Raw genomic sequence first — 18,502 nt, forward strand, 5'->3', positions numbered from 1 at the left:
CGAAGGAAAGAAGAAAGCAGTGTGATCTGGTGCTCGGAGCAGAGGGCCAGTGGCCAAACCCATCCCAGGCATAACATCATTCAAGTCAGAATCAGGCCTGAGGACTCCTGGGTTCTATTTTTGGGTCTCCCTGGGGCTCACTCTGTAGCCTGTGGAGAATCAGCCCTTTGTGAATCCATCTCTGAATTTCTACAGGGGGGAAATCACACCACCTCACTAGCCAGCAAGAGAACTAATGCTTGTGTTAATCATTATTACTGAGGTTGCTTTCATTCTGAACCTCTAATATGGGCTAATCAGACAGGTAATGCATGCCATGAGAGAGAATATTAAAAAGCCATTAATGAGCTGCCTTGTGAGTGCTGCAGTGGACGATGTGTTCGGAAAGGGTTGAAGCCACCAGCAGCGGTGGCACTCCCGTGCCACGCCCCTGGGTGTAAATCGGAACCACTCTGATTTGCTAGTGTTACACACCCACTTTGCACTGGTGCAAATAGTGACCCAAGCTGCAGGGCAATGGAGGATCAAGCTCTGTATCTAGCTCTACGCCCTGGCATGGCACAAGGCATACCTGTGGCTTTTCTTTCTCCTTGCCCTCCTCTGGCACTGTATAAGGAGTGATAATGTATAACCTTCCTCTTGATCACCCCCAAGAAGCAGGTGAGGCCATCAGAGGAGCTAGTGAGGCAGCTGATGACGCTCCACTCCAATGCTGCTGTTATCCCATGTCGCACACAGGCCCAACCTTCAGATCTGCCCGTTCGTGGGCAGGGAGGAAGGTCTTTGTGAAAGGAACTTGGCGTAGCGCGTGGAAATCTCCTGCTGGGTGGATCCGATTTACAGCCCTCCAGCAGCATTGCCAACCAAACCGTTCAAAAATCACGAGTCAGGCCTCCAGAAAATCGTGCGATTGACGTAAAAATCAGGAGGTTTTACAAAAATAATAAATGTTCAGTTCTTTTATTTGCCTTCTGGATTCTGAACCTTTAGAATACACTTACGTCATGGTTTCAAGCCTTTGCAACCGGGAATGCTAGAAACCTGACTCCAGGAGCTGGGGCCTTAAGAAAAACACCAAATATCGCAAGACTTGTAATAAAATCATGAGAGCTGGTGACATTGCCACAGGGCTGAAGGCACCACCTGGCCCTATCTGGCATGGAAAGACCCTTGCATGATGCATCCCCAGTACAACAGTCCTCTTCCTCCAAGACCTTCCATGCCAGCTGCTTAAGATGCATTGGGAGTCTCAGCATCTTATTTGAAATGGGGCCGCACTTTGTATGCAGCGTGAGCGCTTGGGCTTTGGAATTAATACAAACACAAACACAGACATATTTGAAAAAGGGCTGATATTCCTTCCCTGCCACAGCAATTGGCGGGTCTGAAATGGAGAGGGCTTAACTCTCTTTTCCCAAGCACTGGGACTGACCCAGTCCATGGCGGAGAAGAAGATTTGGAGCGATTGCAATTAGTTACAAACGATTACATGTTAATGGCCTAGATTTTAATTAATTTCACCCAAATTGGTGCAGAGCGAGGTCAGTTCTTTCAGGTTTTAATTAGCGCCGGCTGTCGCGTGGCATCCTGGGAAGCAGGGGCAGGAAGGGGCAGCTGTGGGTTTGATTTTGTTTTTTGCTCAGTCTGGGTGGCACGTTGCAAGAGGGAGAGTGAAGCAGCGCTAATCCGGGGAGTCATATTACCATGGGGGCTGGACGAGGATGTGTAGGGAGTTATGGGGATCTTGGATTTGTCCTTGCTCAGATGCATATGTTGCTGACAGGTTAACCCTTCACAGCTGTGGTGCACAACAGCCTGCTTGCTCCTTGCCGGAGACTGCTGCCGGCAGGGGAAATGAAATGTCTCAGGATTTGGGTGCAATAAAGCAGGAATCCTTCTGAGACACTGCAGGCAAATCAGATGGCAGCTAGGGACAGAAAGGTCATAATCCCGATGCAAATCAGATGCTGCCTTCTCCAGTAGCCGCCAGATGGCCTGCGGGGCCAGGCTGGCTCATCTGGGGGGAGCTACAGGTAAGGATGGAGGCAGCTGGGCACAGGGGAGACATCTCCCTAGGGGCTGCAATCGGATGATGGTTCACGGTCTCGCAAATTTGTTTTCCATCCGGCCAACGCTCCCTGGAGCTGCCCAAGAGCTTCCAAACAACCCCTGTCTGTCACACACCTGTAAACCTCGCCTTCCCAGTGCCCTTCCAGGCAGGTACATCTCTCCCCTCCCCCTCCAGGGCTGGTCGGTTTAGGCTCTGGTTGGTTTCTTACAGAAATACCCCCAAATACACACACTTCTCTCCATCTTCCCACAGTATTCTTGCCAGCAAGTTAAAAAAATATGGGCTGGATGAATGGACTATAAGGTGGATAGAAAGCTGGATAGAAGGTTGGGCTCAACAGGTAGTGATCAATGGCTCCATGTCTCGTTGACAGCCGGTATCAAGCGGAGTGCCCCAAGGGTCGGTCCTGGGGCTGGTTTTGTTCAATATCTTCATTAATGATCTGGAGGATGGCGTGGACTGCACCCTCAGCAAGTTTGGGAGGAGTGGTAGATACGCTGGAGGGTAGGGATAGGATACAGAGGGACCTAGACAAATTAGAGGATTGGGCAAAAAGAAATCTGATGAGGTTCAACAAGGACAAGTGCAGAGTCGTGCACTTAGGACAGAATAATCCCGTGCACTGCTACAGACTAGGGACTGAATGGCTAGGCAGCAGTTCTGCAGAAAAGGACCTGGGGATTACAGTGGATGAGAAGCTGGATATGAGTCAACAGTGTGCCCTTGTTGCGAAGAAGACTAACGGCATTTTGGGCTGTATAAGTAGGGGCATTGCCAGCAGATTGAGGGACGTGATCATTACCCTCTATTTGACATTAGTGAGGCCTCATCTGGAGTACTGTGTCCAGTTTTGGGCCCCACACGAGAAGGATGTGGAAATATTGGAACGAGTCCAGCGGAGGGCAACAAAAATGATTAGAGGGCTGGAGACCATGACTTATGAGGAGAGGCTGAGGGAACTGAGATTGTTTAGTCTGCAGAAGAAAAGAATGAGGGGGGATTTGATAGCTGCTTTCAACTACCTGAAAGGGGGTTCCAAAGAGGATGGATCCAGACTGTTCTCAGCGGTACCAGATGACAGAACAAGGAGTAATGGTCTCAAGTTGCAGTGGGGGAGGTTTAGGTTGGATATTAGGAAAAACTTTTTCACTAGGAGGGTGGTGGAGCACTGGAATGGGTTACTTAGGGAGGTGGTGGAATCTCCTTTCTTAGAGGTTTTTAAGGTCAGGCTTGACAAAGCCCTGGCTGGGATGATTTAGTTGGGGTTGGTCCTGCTTTGAGCAAGGGATTGGCCTAGATGACCTCCTGAGGTCCCTTCCAACCCTGATATTCTATGATCTCTCTCAGGTTTACATGGGGCATCTCCTTGTGGTATCTAAGCCCTGCTTTCACCACCAGCATTGGACACCTCTCCCCACCTCATCTAGCTCTCTGTAGCATCCCCACTACCTCAGCTTGCATGGCAGGCTGTTCTCTCCCACAGACTGCACGCTGGCTGTGAACCCTGACAGCATCGCCTGACATTGCTGCCTTCCCGCTCGTCTGAGACTCTCTGCTTGTGTCGGGGCGAGGTCCACCACTACCATCCTGACAGGCCGTGCCCCAGCGCACACTCCAGAACTGGCCCTCTGGTGACTGTCCTCACTATCCCTACCGAGATCCCAAGAGACTCCAGTAGAATCAGTCCCCTGATCTGGTTTCTCCTGGCCTTGGTTGGGTTGCTCTGCAGGACAGTTGGGCAACAGGACCCAAAGGAGTTCATCACTCCCATGGCCCAGGCAACGCCTTGCCTTGCTGCTGACACTGCCCTCTGTGATGGAATTTAGTGGGTCATGGACCCCTCGGCTTTTGGCTCCTTGTTACCTATTGCTAGAGCCAGCATCTTGTATTGGCCTGGGAGCCATCACTTTGGGCAAGACAGTGACTAGGGGGATGATGGAGAGAAGGAAGCAGCAGAACCAGCTTCTCAGGGGACCCCAGACACCATGGCATGTTCTACATCCCAGCTGTTTCCTAGGAAGGGCAGCAGTGACAGTTTTCTGCCCAGTAGGGTGACCAGACAGCAAGGGTGAAAAATCGGGACAGGGGGTGGGGTGGGGTAATAGGAGCCTATATAAGAAAAAGACCCAAAAATCAGGACTGTCCCTATAAAATCGGGACATCTGGTCACCCTACTGCCTGGGCTCTAAGATCCCTTCTGGAATAGCTCCCTGCTCTACGACACATTGTCAGGTGATGTCGCAGTAGTGCTGACTCAGTAGCAGAGCTGGGTGAATTTTTTTTCAGCAAATAGTAAACTCACTGAAAAATGCATTTTTTTAAGTACTGAAACAATCTGCAAATTCGTGTTGAATTTGGCAATTTGTTTTGGCCAAAAACAAAATTATTTTTTCCCCTGAGGAAAAGTCATAAGAGTTCATTTCAACCATTTTGAAACAAAACGTTTTGACTTTTCATTTAGAAATGTAGCTATACTTATTTTTTCACCTTGGACTTGCTCCAACCAGCCAAAAAGGCATGTGTGTCTATCTACTCCCGTCATCAAGACGGAGGAAGGCTATAGGAGGGGCGTCGACAATCAACCTGCAGCTTCTGTATGTCTGAAGCATCAGTCCCATCTATGAAGTTTTTTGCCTTAAAGCTCTAGCCACTGCAAAAAAACAATAACTATACTCGGGGATTTAATCAACAATTCATTCCTCAATGGTCATCTGATGCAACCAGACTATACCAGGAATCTAAATCCACCAAGAACAAGCAGGTTATTGAAAAAGTAGAGCTCTTCTAGATCAAACCAGGCAAGAGCGATGGAAAGAAACTTTCCAAATTGTATTTCACAAAGCCCAGTCTCAAAGCCTAGCAAACTATTACAAGATTGAAGGGAGATTCTAGTTGGGACAAGAGTTACACCCAGTTACAGCACACTCTATTGCATCCAAACTGGTGGCCAATGGCAGAGCTCATAATCAAGACAAAGTCTTCAGCTATGCAGTTGAAATGGTGGCTGCTGTGAGATGGCAGGTTCTGAGCATGGACCTGAACCTGATGGCTCCTTTTACTGATCAAGAGCATCATGACTTCAGGCCAGATCCCACTGAAATCAATGGACAGGGCCCCAAACCCCAGACTTGTCTTTCCACACAATCATGCCACTGGGATGCAAGAGCTTTTTCCTAGAGAATAGGCATGAGCAAATTCAGCTGGAAATCAGCTTTGTCTAGGGAGCTAGAAGGACTTTAAAAACGGGCTTATAATGGAAAAATAATTGTTTTGTAGGCTTAACTGTGGAGTCATTACTGGTGCGCCACAATGAAGTGAAACAGTAAAATAAATAGTAAAATAATTTGGTCTCGGGAGAAGAGATACCTATAGGTATAGGCAGCACAGTGATCCCTGAGGCGACTCCTGAATTGCACCAGGGTTGAGTTTGGCTCTGTACCTTTCCAACGCAGAGGAAATATAAGAACCACAGGAGGCCAATGCGGCTGCACTCGGAGCTTTTCAGCTATCTAAAAACCAAAAGGGATACATGCAAGAAATGGAAGGAGGGGCATGTCTCCAAAGAAGCATACATGGGAATAACGAAAGAATGTGGGGACAAAAATCAGGAAAGCCAAAGCAAAGAACTGCCAAGGAATGTTAGAGACAACAGGAAGGGGTTGTACAAATATATGTTAGACAAAAAGAGAAAGATCAAGGATGGTGTGGGTCTGCTGCTCAATGCAGAACGTGAGCTGGGAACAGAAGAGGATAGGAAGGCAGAGCTGCTCAATGCCTACTTTGCTTTAGTCTTCTCACAAAAAACAACACGTGACTGGATGACTAGCGAAGTTACCACAGACCACAACCTTGGATGGGTTAGACACAATAAATCCTGCAGCTTGGCAGGGGGTTAGACCAGATGACCTGTGCGGTCCCTTCTGACCCCTTGATTCTATATTAATGCAGTAAAAGCTGTTCAAACATATGAGCCATGTTTCAGAACCAAGTTGCACTAACACTGAGCACTTTCCTACATCTTCAAGTCATTTTAACTAATACAAACCATCCCCACACAGAGCTGTAGGTATTTACGGTCACCCCATTTTAGAGATCAGGAACCTGGGACTAGGTGCCACAAACTACCCCATGGAACAAAGGACAGAGCTGAAAGTAGAACCCCACACCTCTGGGCTCCTGGAGCTGCATTCAGCCACCTAGAACCACCCTTTCTCTGTTTCACTTCTTAGTGAAATCTTGTCAATCCAAGCGTACAATAATTCCAAGCCACGGCTCACAGTGTCACCAGCATAACTGCTAAGAGAAGAACCTTTTGTTCTCCGCTTGCCAAAGGTTGCTGATGAACTTGTTCAATTTGATGTGCTATTCAGGCCACAAGAGAGACAATCCCTTTCCCTCCCGAGAGACTCATTTCCTCCAAATTGCCCTGCCAACCAGCTTCTTATCATCACTGAGAGAGAGATCTGTTCTAGCCAGTTTGGACCCAGAGCAGTGCTGAGCAGGTCATCCATTCGATGTGCTCCTCACCAGGTATCTAAAAGCACAGTGGCCCAATCCCCAAAGCTATACAGGCGCCTAACTCCCACCGATTTCAGCCTGAGTTGTCCTTAGGGAAGTGCAAATGTGCCAGTGGAAGGTCGCCACCTATCGGAACACAATCTCTCTCTGATGCAGCCCTGAGGCCAGAACTGTGCTTTTCGATACCTGGTGAGGAGCACATAGAATGGATGACCTGCTCAGCATTGCTGAGAGGCAGAGCACGGAGCTCTCTGGGCTGGAGGTAGCCAATAAGTCAAATTCAGAGCTGAGCCCACCCTCGACTGTTGCAGCTTCTTACACCCTTCTGACAGCTGCTTTTCTTGCCCCACTCCTCCCCGCTGGCCCCTTGGCAGGGCAGTTGCGTTCACTCCAGTAAGCCATGTTCAGAGATGACATGTAAGGTCACACGTTAATAACTGGGTAAGTCTAAGTCAGCCTAAGGGCAGAGCACCGAGAAACTTGGGGCCAGATCATCTGCTGGTGTAAGTCAACACAGCACCACGGAGTCAATGGGGGTATGCCAATTGACACCAGGTGAGGATATGGCCCTGATGCATAAGAAGAGCCACAGTTCCACTCTGGACACCTCTGCGAGGCGAGCAAAAGAGCAGTTCCACGTCCCCAGCACCCTCCCAAACTTCACCCCGCCTGACCTTGGAGTAGGTGGCTCCGTTTATCACTTCTCCATTCCGCATCCAGATGATGGAGGCTGCTGGTTTGGCATTGTCGGCATGGCAGGTCAGGTTCAGGGGATCCCCAGCTCTCAGGCTAATGACCGGGCCCCCAGTAATTACTGGGTCATCTGGAGGAACTGCAAAGAAATCAGACAGGAGAAAGAATGCAGTTTATAAGCTTCAGCCAAGCTACCCTTTGCTTGCAAAGTCTGTGCCTGCAGACTGTCAGCACCGGCAGACTGATATTTAAGAGGCATAGACAAAGGAGACAATGGATAAGTTTTAAGTGGAGATTTGAAATGAGATGAAGAATTGATTGCATGGTGAGATGCAGGAAAGCGTGAGATAGCAGAGGAGAAGGCTCTCATACAAAACAGGAGCCAGAAGGAAAGAGGCTGGGATGAAGGCAACTCAGAAAGGAGGGAGACAGAGATAAAACAAGAAAGAATGACAAAGGTCTATGAGGTTGCTTGGATAAGTCCATGACCTTATGCTACAAAACAAAAGAGCAGCACATGCACTTTCAGTCTAACAAGAAAGGAGAGAGCACAGTGTGTGCTTCTCCTTGGTAACAGTCTGCAACAACTCTGGGAACAAAATGGCTGCTAACCTCTGCCTGCAGAAAGAGTTCTTAGAAATTGAAAGGGCAGCACACAGAAAACAAAGACATACCACTTCCAGAACTAGACATACCACACTCAGGTGACTTTTAAACGCATGAAGGGCAGTTTAGAAGCATGACCTAGAAAGAACAAGATGTGAGACCCGAAGGACTGGCCACTGAAAACCCAGCGCTGTGCTGGCAAATGTGGAGTCTTTTCCCCCTTAACTTATCTTTAAAAGCCTGATTAATGCCCAGCCTCCAGGAAGGGGGTGGGAAGGGAGGGAGGGGGTTGCAGAGCACCTGATGCTGTGGGGATCTGGGGCTTGGTGAGTGTATGCAGTAACAGTGTCTAGTTTTTATATAAACAACTATTTTAACTTCCCAGAGACTTCTATCCTGGAAGCTTGAGGTCTTCGCAGCCAAACAGAGAGGGAGGCATGTGCTTGGAAATGGCTAATATGTTAACTGTTAAAGGTTTACGGAGGCTCATCCACTTGAAATTTGGAATAACAGCTGTGTGATCCCAGGGAAGAGATGGCTATTTGCACCTGAGATTGGTTTGCTAGATCACAATGGGTCTGGGGTACTTGCCGGAGTTTAAGCGGTCACGAGGGGATTTGGCAGAGAAGAGGGGCTGTGTTGAAACCTTTATTAACAACCGTGCCTCAAATGGCTCAAAATGTTGGAACCAACACCAACATGTTTTCCCCATTTATTTATTTATGATATTGCTGACTGCACTCACCTAGTGAGACACACAACGCTCATTTTATGAGGGCCCCAGGGAAAGAACTGTCATGCAATCTAGCGTACTGCATTCAAGAGCGATACGAGTGAAGCAATGCAAGGTGCTCGGTCTAATAGAACAGACAAGAGCAGCGAGCAGACACAATTTCAGTCCATTTTACACACTGACAAGGAGAAATGACTTCTTATAATCAGACTATGGGACAAATTCATCCCTAGCTGCAAATTCACTGCAGTCAGTGGAGATGGGCCAGAAATTCATCTGGCCCAATATTTCTGTCTGAGCAGGGATGAGATCCTCAGTTGATATGGTATGAATCAATGTTACTTTGTCAAAGTCAATGGAACTACATCAATTTACACCCATTGAGGATCGGGTCCACAGGAGTTCATACCAGCTGTCTAAGACTGTGTCCCCCTAGCCTCCAGTGCCAGTACACGGAGTAACTTTTCTCATGGCACAAAATTAAGATCGCTTCACACTTCTGGGTGTTTATACTTCACTCAGCGCCATGGTATCTAGTAGCCAGGGGCTAATCTGGATGTGGATTTTAAGCACTGCAAAGTATGTAGTGAGTGTTCAGAACTGGTGTTTTGGTTCAGCCCATTAGAGTGATGGACAGGGGTCTGCAAAATTCATCTCTACATTCAGATTTCAAATGCCCCACAGATTGAGAGGGCTGGAATATGGGGATTTGGTTATAGACTGTTTATAGCAAGAAGTATGTTCTATCTAAAGCACCTGAAGGCCTCCATTAACCTAGTACTCAAGTACCTCACAGTCTTCTATGTATGTCTCCTCACATGCCCCTGTGAGACAGGGAAGTGCTGTTATCCCTGTTTACAGGTGGGAAACTGAGGCACAGAGTGACTAAGTGACTTGACAAAGGTCAAACAGGAAGTTTGCACCAGATCAGGAACTTGAACGCAGCTTGCCAAGTTCTAGGCTGCTGCCTTAACTCCTGGGACATCCTTCCTTTCTGCAAACTAACCTGCTGCACTGGGGTATGGGGAGGCAGGGGCGTATAAAGTGATTTGCGCTGGCTCCTCCTCAGCCAGAAACTTGCCAAATAGCCTCCACGCAGATCGCCAGACATCATGGTCCTGATCGGACAGTGGCGTGAGCAGGCGCAATTCCCATAAACATCAACGAGGGGCACAGCCATTTGTGCCAGGACTGAGGTGGGTCCTGTGCCATCCTAAAGACTTTTCCCTATGTGCAGAAAGCTGCTAGGAGAATGGGGCTTATAGCGTAAGCAGCTGTAGATCACACAGCACGGCTGGACTAATCAAAACAAAATTTACATCATGCTGGCAAATGAATTTCAGGCGGGGAAGTGGATGCAGGCAGCACTGAGCAGAGTCCAGTCACGGGGAAGGGGAGTGGTACTGTATTTATGGTTTCTCTATCACTTTAATGTGACAAAGTTACTGCCGCCTCTTCTCTGCCTCTCGTTACGCATCGGGTTGCCAGGTCCCACACAGCCAGAAGGAGACGCCCTCATTTGGCATTCATTTGAAGGGTTTTTTTCAAGTATCTCCCTCTGAAGAAAGATTTTGCTGTGGGTGTCAAGGAGACGTTTCAGATCTCAGCCTTCCTTTGAAATTCCCATCAATCAAGCTGTCATAGCCTGACAGCCTGCTACGAGGGGTGCCTCTCATTAGGGGCCCCAGCCTAGCTCTGTATCACACACAACAGGGATTCGTCCATTTCTGGAGCTGGGAATCCTCTCTGAGCATAGATGGAAACTGGGCAGAGGCAGACAGGGAGGAGCTGGAGGTTGTTCCCATCTGCTGGCTGCAGTGACACGAGCGTCATGGGGCTCAGGCCAGCTCTGCATCTCCCAACACCACCAGCACATTGGCACTAATTGGAGATTTCAGCCCAGAGGTCAAGAACTGAATGGGCCAGCGATCCTGAACTGCCCTCTCTCTCGCATGTGTGGGGGTGAGATAGCGTTTTACGGCTTTCAGCTCAGGTATTGGGTGCATCGACCAGGTGCGCCATGTCCTGGACCTGCTCTGGGGAGATAACCAGAGTTCTTTGCTCTCCACGGCTGCTAATCCAGCACTTTTGCCCAGCTCCAAACTGACATCTAGCAGGGCTTATCGGAAAGGCATCTCATGCCACAAAGAGCACTGAATGCCCTCTCATTGCAAATGGACCCCACTAGATTTCAGATGGCACTTGGATTTGGCTTGAAATCCCTTATGACAGGCAGAGCTTGAGGATGGGAGCGTGTGCGTGGTGGGGGTGGGGAGGGTTGTGCTGTTCCCTGGGCCCAAGTAGAAGATTTATTTAGAACAAGACAGAAAGGTGTTCAGATGCCCCGGTGATGGCAGATCCATCAATAGACAGACAGGAAATGGAGTCATTGCCTCACCCAGGCAGATGACTGGAGGGAAGGTGGAACGTGAGATTCCTTCTCCACTGGACAGGCAGAGTGGACGGTGAATGCCATCCCCACCTCCCTGCCTTGGGGAGCAGATGCTGTTGCAGGGAAGCTGCTCAGTTACACAGGGGAGCTCACTGTGCTGGGGGGGGGGGGGTAGCTATGACCCACTCTGGGAGCTAGTGGGCACCAGTTGAACAATGTGACCGCGAACGTTTGAAGCGGACTGAGCCCTGTCTGACACCCACACGGGCGTCTCTGCTTCGGCGCCTGGGGTTCCTGTACGTTTGGGCTGAGAAGAAGGTACTCAGCAGTCTTTGCTGGCTTCTCTACCACGGGGCTAAGGTCCCCAACATGCTCCCCAACACCTCAGAATTGGTTACTGTGGCCAAGTTGCTCCTGCCAACACGCCCCTCCTGTCTGGCTGTGGCACGGCAGCAACTTTTGCCTCAGTTTCTGCGCCCGCCCCCCACTGTTCTTTAGCCAATTCCAGGCGTAGGAGTGTCCTGGCCCTCCAGCCGGATAACTTCATAGAATCCTGTCCCTTCCAGGGCCACAAAGTCCTTTAACAAACGACAACAGAATACTCAAAACAACTGAACCTTCAGCCCAGTCGAGCTCAGCCAGCCGCCCTTGCTCACCGGGACACCTCTGTCGCTATGGTTTGTCCCCGTGCCTAGCCCCAGTCTCCTGTGCTTCCCACAACCCCACTGTCTAGGTTGGCACTCTCCTCATCCAGGGGTTCAGACAGGCTGCTGCTCAGCAGGGTGCCTGCTTCTGGTCAGGCTCTCGTTACAGCTCACGCTGGCCGGCCGTAGCCTGTCTGCTCCTCTCCCCTTTCTTCTTCCAGGCTGCTTCAGACAGGGCTCTCCCCCGCACTCTCCTTCAGGTCTCCCCTTTCCAGCTGGGCTCACCCAGCTCTTTATGGAAACCCCCAGCTGAGTCTAATAACTACGTTAAGCCTTAAAGCAGAGGTGGGCAAACTACGACCCGCGGGCCCATTCTGCCCGGCCCCTGAGCTCCTGGCCCGGGAGGCTAACCCCCGGCCCCTCCCCCGCTGTCCCCCTTCCCACGCAGCCTCATCTCCCTGCGCCACAGGCGCAATGCTCTGAGCTGCGATCTCCTGGGGTAGCGCAGCTGCAGAGTCCAGCCTGCCCTGGTGCTCTATGCCACGCGGTGCATGGCTGGCTCCAGTTAGGCAGCGTGGTTGCCTGTCCTGGTGCAGCCATGCTGCCAGCCACCGGTGCTCCAGGCAGAGCAGTAAGGGGACAGGGAATAGTGGAGGGGGGTTGGATAGAGGGCAGGGTGGTGGTCAGGGGCCGGGGGTGTGGATAGGGGTGGGGGCAGTCAGAGGGTGGGGAACAGGGTGGTTGGATGGGGCGGGGTCCCGGGGGGGGGGTCAGTCAGGAAGGAGAGTGGGGGTTGGATGGGGTGGCGGGGGGCAGTTAGGGGTAGGAGGTCTGGGGCGGTTAGGGGACAGACAGCAGGGCGGGTGGATGGGGCAGAGGTGCCATCAGGGGTGAGAAGCGGGGGGGGGGGGGGGTCAGATAGGGGGCAGGGGCCAGGCCATGCCTGGCTGTTTGGGGGAAGGCACAGCCTCCCCTAACCAGCCCTCCATACAATTTCTGAAATCCGATGCGGCCCTCAGGCCAAAAAGTTTGCCCACCCCTGCCTTAAAGGCTAACCAGCCTGAGACAGTTACACACACACACACACACACACACACACACAATTCTGCATGCAGACAGTGAATACGCACCACATTACACACACACCTTATGTCTGCAGATTGGACTAGGCCATCAGAGCCACATACCTGAACTATCCCAAATTTCAACCAGCACCTCTTGGGGTTTAGGGCGGCTCATTGGCAAAGTTCCAAACTGGCTCCCTATTCAAACGGATGCCAAGTTTAGGGGCTCTGGGGTTTAGGTTGAACTACCTCTCCTTACTATTCGTGCCTCTCATTCTACAGGGATCCACATTCTCCAGCTATTCGTAGGAGAGATTCCAGGTGTGTGCGGAGACATACAGTACCACAGAAATGGGACCGCATGGGATTGAGACTGTACATGAACAATCCCTGTGTGGTCACTTGCTCTCGCTGTGGATCATACAGGGAATGTGCTGAGATCTCGCGGAGATTCATGGAACACACAAACAGCCCAAAGACAGGTTTTCTTCCAGGGGGAGGAAACAAGGACTTAGAAATCACCAGCAATTTAAATTACAGCAACAATCCTCTCCCCTAACTGGAACAATAATAGTAATAAATAAATAATAATCATCATTTAACTCTTCTGTAGCAGCTTTCAGGCGAGGATTTCAAAGGGTCTGACGTGCTGTAATGAATTTGGGCTTACAAAAGTTACAAAATGTCTATTAAAGTTTACAAAAGTGTCATTCCTCCTTTTATAGATGGGAAAGCTGATGGCTGGCCTTGAGTGGGCAGCAGGATTCATGGCTGAGGGCTAAAATGTAAGCAGTGAGGGAACTTTTGCAGTGGAAAGGCAGATGCCAAGTGAATTTAGGCACCTACAGGGTTAGCTGAAGCCAGGCAGGAGTTTTGTGGCTCACAGTGGTGCCGCGCACAGGGACTTAGATGCCTAAATCTAAAGTTGAGGTACCCAAATTGCTTTGTGGATCACATCCATGATTCCTCACCTGTACAGATCAGGGGATGCTTTATATGTAGCTGTGACTTTCTGTGGCTCCCATCATCCTAAAAAGCTGTGCAGTGAAGGAGACATCTGAGGCATTTTTAGGCAAGGAGGTTTCCTCTAGTCTGTTCTTCTGGAACAGACAATAACCCCTCTTTCCTATAGGAAGCTTGCAGGGTGAAATGGGGGACCTGTCACATGCAGACACTTAATATTCCCCATTGATGTCTGTACAAAGCCAATCCTGGGAGATGAAATTGAAAACTTTTTAGCAGCCTTGTGTTCTAATCATATTCTCTCCACGTGGCCAATCCTGTCTCTGAGCTGCCTGACAAAAGGACCTAGGTCATTGGGGGGGAAGAGGAGAAAAACACACCTAAGCATGGAACTGCTTTTCTCCCACATACTGTAAGTACCTTGTTTTCTAACCTATTGTTCTGCTCCTGCTTCAGTCTATTGGATTAGCAGTGAGTCACAGGGAGCTGATAAGGAGATAAGAAGCACAGTGAAAAAGAGAGAGAGAGAATGGGTCCTGATTACATCTTCCCAAATAAGCGGTTATCATCCCCCGGTTATTCATGTAGCCATGAATTATTGATTGGCTCCCGGCTCATTAACCGGGAGATCTGGTTGGGGAGGGGCAGACCTGATGAATAGAAATCAGCAGTGGCTCTCAACATCTGTAACTTTTATGAAATGAGGAAGGACTCATTACTTTGCCATTCAAACTCCGGCACAGAAAAGAGAGCGAGAAGCCTTTAAGACAGAGCCGTGATCCATTATTCATCCATTGCACTCCCAAGATTTGGTTATTATTATAAGACACCACTATAGAATTTGTTCTCCTAATTTTTAATCATGGAGAGGGTGGAAGTATGAGCCTTTTGTGATGAACTTGGAGATAAAAATAGGAAGGGGTTGGGTTTTTTGCCAGCAAGGGGAATGGAATTAACTATTAAGGGTCTGAAAAAAATTAAAAAACAAAAATGAAAAGGACGTGTCACAGGATGACTTTGTGACCAGCTGGCTGAGCTGGAATACTCTGCACCTACACAAATGCGGGTGTTTACATTTACACATGCATTCACAGGCATGCACCTACTGACACACATATGCATGAATACACGAGCCTGGGTACGTATGTGCACACACACAAGTGCATGCACAGACATACACCTGCACACACATGCACAACATACATGCAAACCCATACGTACAGAGGTGCAGACAGAATACCCTCACAGAAATGCACAATTATGGAGTGAGTATGGCATTCTACTGAACATCACTGAGCTCCTGTAAAGAGACATCCCCTTTGTGCAGGACACATGGCATTTTAGGGCTTCAGGAGTGTAAAGGGCCCAGCCCTGGGTGGTGCTGTACTGTACTCCAGAGCTTAGCCTGCATCACTGCCCCGATGCTGCAGTTATACTGCACTGATTCTCAAGCTAGCACTGATCTAGCCGTAGCAATGCTAATTCAAGTGTATCTACACATGCTGCAATCACATATCCTGAATAGAATGTCCTAAGAACCCTTGCTCAGTATCATCCCTCCTCTTGGGTAGATTTGAGGTAACTGTGCAGAGACACAACACGGCTATTGTTACTCAAGTTAGCTCTGAGGCTAGCTCGGGTATGTCTATCAAAGCTGCAATCACATCCCTTGCCTGCAGTGTAGGCAGACAGTCAATGTGAATTACCACCAAGGGGAACAATATGCCCCTGACCGAAAGGAACAGGGGCAACTTGTGAAAACAGCCAAGGATCTCCATGGTCTGCAGAGCCAGGGAGAAGAAAGAGCAAGCTTTGGAGAGTCACATTTTAAGACACATCTGAAGAAATGACTAAAAAGGAAATACATATTGTACAGGGACCATGCCTTTGGCACCATCATAAATTAGCTGATTAGTTAGAGGTCTTCCTGCTTGGACCCCGGCCCTGCAAACTCTTGCACATGTGAGTTGGCAATGGGGCTACATGCATATGTACAGTTACCCAGACCCATAAATGTTTGCCAGATCAGGACTGAATTAGTATCCCACATGTAACAGGGCTGGCCACCACCCAAGCATCTGCTAGTGGCCAGGGGTGCTTCTGCTGTGCCCTGGGCCTGTTTTCCCCTTCACCAAACTCCACAGTCCTTCTTTGGGGCTGACTTTTTATTCAATTAACAAAGTTCTCAAGCAAACATAGACATAACCTTCCACCCCAGCTTCAGTTAGACAGAATCCCTCCTACCTGAGAGACTGTTCTTTCCTCAGGGACCAGTGCAGGAGGCCCTGTTCTCCTACAGCTTCGCTGCCCCAGCCCCCAGCTGCTGCCTGGGAGCACCTGATTCAACCCAGGCGCAGCTCATCCTGTACTCAGGGCTGGGTCAGCTCCCACCCCCTGCCTGTTACACCCAGCCAAGTGCTGGGACACAGGGCTGCTAGAAAAGCCATCCTTTGAACAAGACATAAAAAGGATGTCCCTGAACATTCTTGGCCACTAACTAGCAAGTCGCTGCTGCAATCAGAGATGTCCTTAATTATTATCAATATTTCTCTGAATAGCAGAGTTCCCTGGGGAGAAGCCAGCTCCTGAAAGTGGAGAGAGAAAAACAACCACCTCCCTCTAATTAATTCTGATTGCCTTTTTTTTTGCATCACATTATTTATCAATTTGTGCAACATGCCTTTTCTTTTGAAAAAAGTATTAACGGAATCATCCCAGATGCTCGCTAATGGGAAGAGGCCGCATGGCTGCTGGAGTGGAAATGTACAAATATATCAGCCTCTGTGGATTTCAAGGAGTAAATATATATATCTAAACAGATGAAGTGAGACTTTGAGCAAGCATCTCTGGAGGCCCTATTGGCATGGAAAGGGCTGAAGATACGCTCCCAGGACAAAGATTCATTGGTAGGTGGGGGTGGTTCTGAAGGGGAGTGGGATGTTCAGTGCTCTGAGACTTACGAGGTCAGAGTATTTGAAATTTGTGGGAATTATTATTATTAGCACAATGACAATGGCACCTAGAGACCTCAATTGAGATCAGAGCCCCACACACAGTGTAAAAGACAGCTTCTGTCCCATAAAGCTTGCTATCTAAATAGACGAGACAGGCAAAAAGTAGGAGGGGAAACAGAGGCACAAAGACTTGCCCAAGGTCCCACTAGACAACACACTGTCTCCCTGATAACACAGTTGGTCTCTGGCTACATATGGAAACATCCACAAATCCTGATGGCTCTCTGCTCTTTAGCACAGACAATTCTCTGGTCAAAAATTTGCCTAGGGAAGCGAGCTGGCTACAATTCTCCTGTTTACACATAGTCTGGGAGCAGAAACTTGTGAATTAGGTGCTCACCACGCACCAGGAGCATGGAAAAGCAAACAGTCCAAGTCAAAGTCCTTGTACAACCCATATGCTGAAAATTACCCAGCTAAACTCTTCCTAAAACCTTATGAGCAACACATGCATCAGGATGGGTCTGAAAACTATGTGCTAACCTAGGGCCAGGTTTGATACCATGCTTCAAGTGTCAGCTCTTTACGGGCAGGGACCATCTTTGTGGTGTGTGTTTGTACAGCGCCTAGCATAGCAGGGTCGTGGGCCACGACTGGGCTTCTAGGTGCTATCACAATACAGATAATCAATAATAACATTGCTCCTGTGGTATAGCACCTTTCTGATTGATTTCTATGGCACTGCTTGTGCAGTGAGGCGCTACTGAGTGTGAGTATAAGTATTACCACCTGCTCCTTTGGAACTGCCAGGCTGGATCAGACCCCCTAATCCAGTATCCTGTCTCCAAGTGGGGGGTCAGTCCCGGATGCTTCAGAGAAAGTGCAAGAAACCCCATAGTGCTAACTAAAAAGGGGCTAATTTTGAATGAATCTTGCCAGCTCCACCCTCTCTCCCAGAGTATCTAAAGTATTGCTAGGCAGAATCAGGATTTGGGAGCTCTGCTCTGGTCCCGGCGATGTGCTTGTGTATTCACATAGCGCACTGTGGGCTTGTCAACGAGGCATGTTTGTCTCCCGAAGACAAGTCAAGTTTATGAAGGCCTCTAGTACACTTGCTCTGGGTGATTGTTTTCACGTGCTCCCTGCTCTGCATACAATCGCTTGCTGTGTTAAAGTCTTTGCAATAGCGTCTCTGCAAGGAGCCTTCTCCAGTATGAACCAATCTAATCTACTGCATGTGCATCCCGGTGCATTTTGGGACCAGGCTTGCCTGATGTCAAACTACTTTTGAAAAGCTGGGATTTTAAACCGCAGGCTGTACTGTCTCCTCCTCCCCTCCGGGGGAAGGTGCTGCATAGCTTGGAAGGAAGCAGCCACTTGTTCTCTGCTGGGGATCAAGTATAAACATGACTGTTGGGGTGAATTCCACAATAAGCTCAGTGTTAATAACAACTTTAACGGAACAAAGAATTAATTAGCTAATGTACCTTTTTTCTGTGATCCACGCACACATACACACAGCATGGGGCTGGCACATCCTATTCACTGCCTAGTAACTGCACAGGTCTGACTTTGCTTTGAAGCTAACAGCTGTTACTCCCATTAGCATAACGAGGGGCTAGGCAAGTGAATTAAAAGAGGAGGAGGGGTCTGGAAACCACAACCACAGCGTACAGGTTATGGTTACCTGCGACCTAAGGAATTTTAGAAGTCTGAGGTCAAGTGACTCATCCAAATAGCACAAAATAGGGAAAGGGGAATGCAAGCAGGTACCGATCAGGGACAGGATCAGCATGTCTGCTGTCAGCTCGGACAGGAGACAGCTCCCTTCCGGGAGAGCTGATCCCTATAGATTATGGGGGTC

General features: G+C 49.1%; 1 protein-coding gene across 1 annotated transcript in view; it reads right to left on the minus strand.

The window, feature by feature from the left end:
* Window positions 1-18,502, minus strand: part of KIRREL3 (kirre like nephrin family adhesion molecule 3) — a 709,139-nt gene that overhangs the window by 177,403 nt on the left and 513,234 nt on the right. Inside the window, exon 5 of the mRNA XM_054005253.1 lies at window positions 7,264-7,421. Coding sequence (XP_053861228.1) covers window positions 7,264-7,421 — 158 coding nt within the window. The remainder of the gene's footprint in view (window positions 1-7,263; window positions 7,422-18,502) is intronic.

This window comes from Malaclemys terrapin, chromosome 15, assembly GCF_027887155.1.
Source record: "Malaclemys terrapin pileata isolate rMalTer1 chromosome 15, rMalTer1.hap1, whole genome shotgun sequence".
Taxonomy (NCBI): Eukaryota; Metazoa; Chordata; order Testudines; family Emydidae; genus Malaclemys; species Malaclemys terrapin.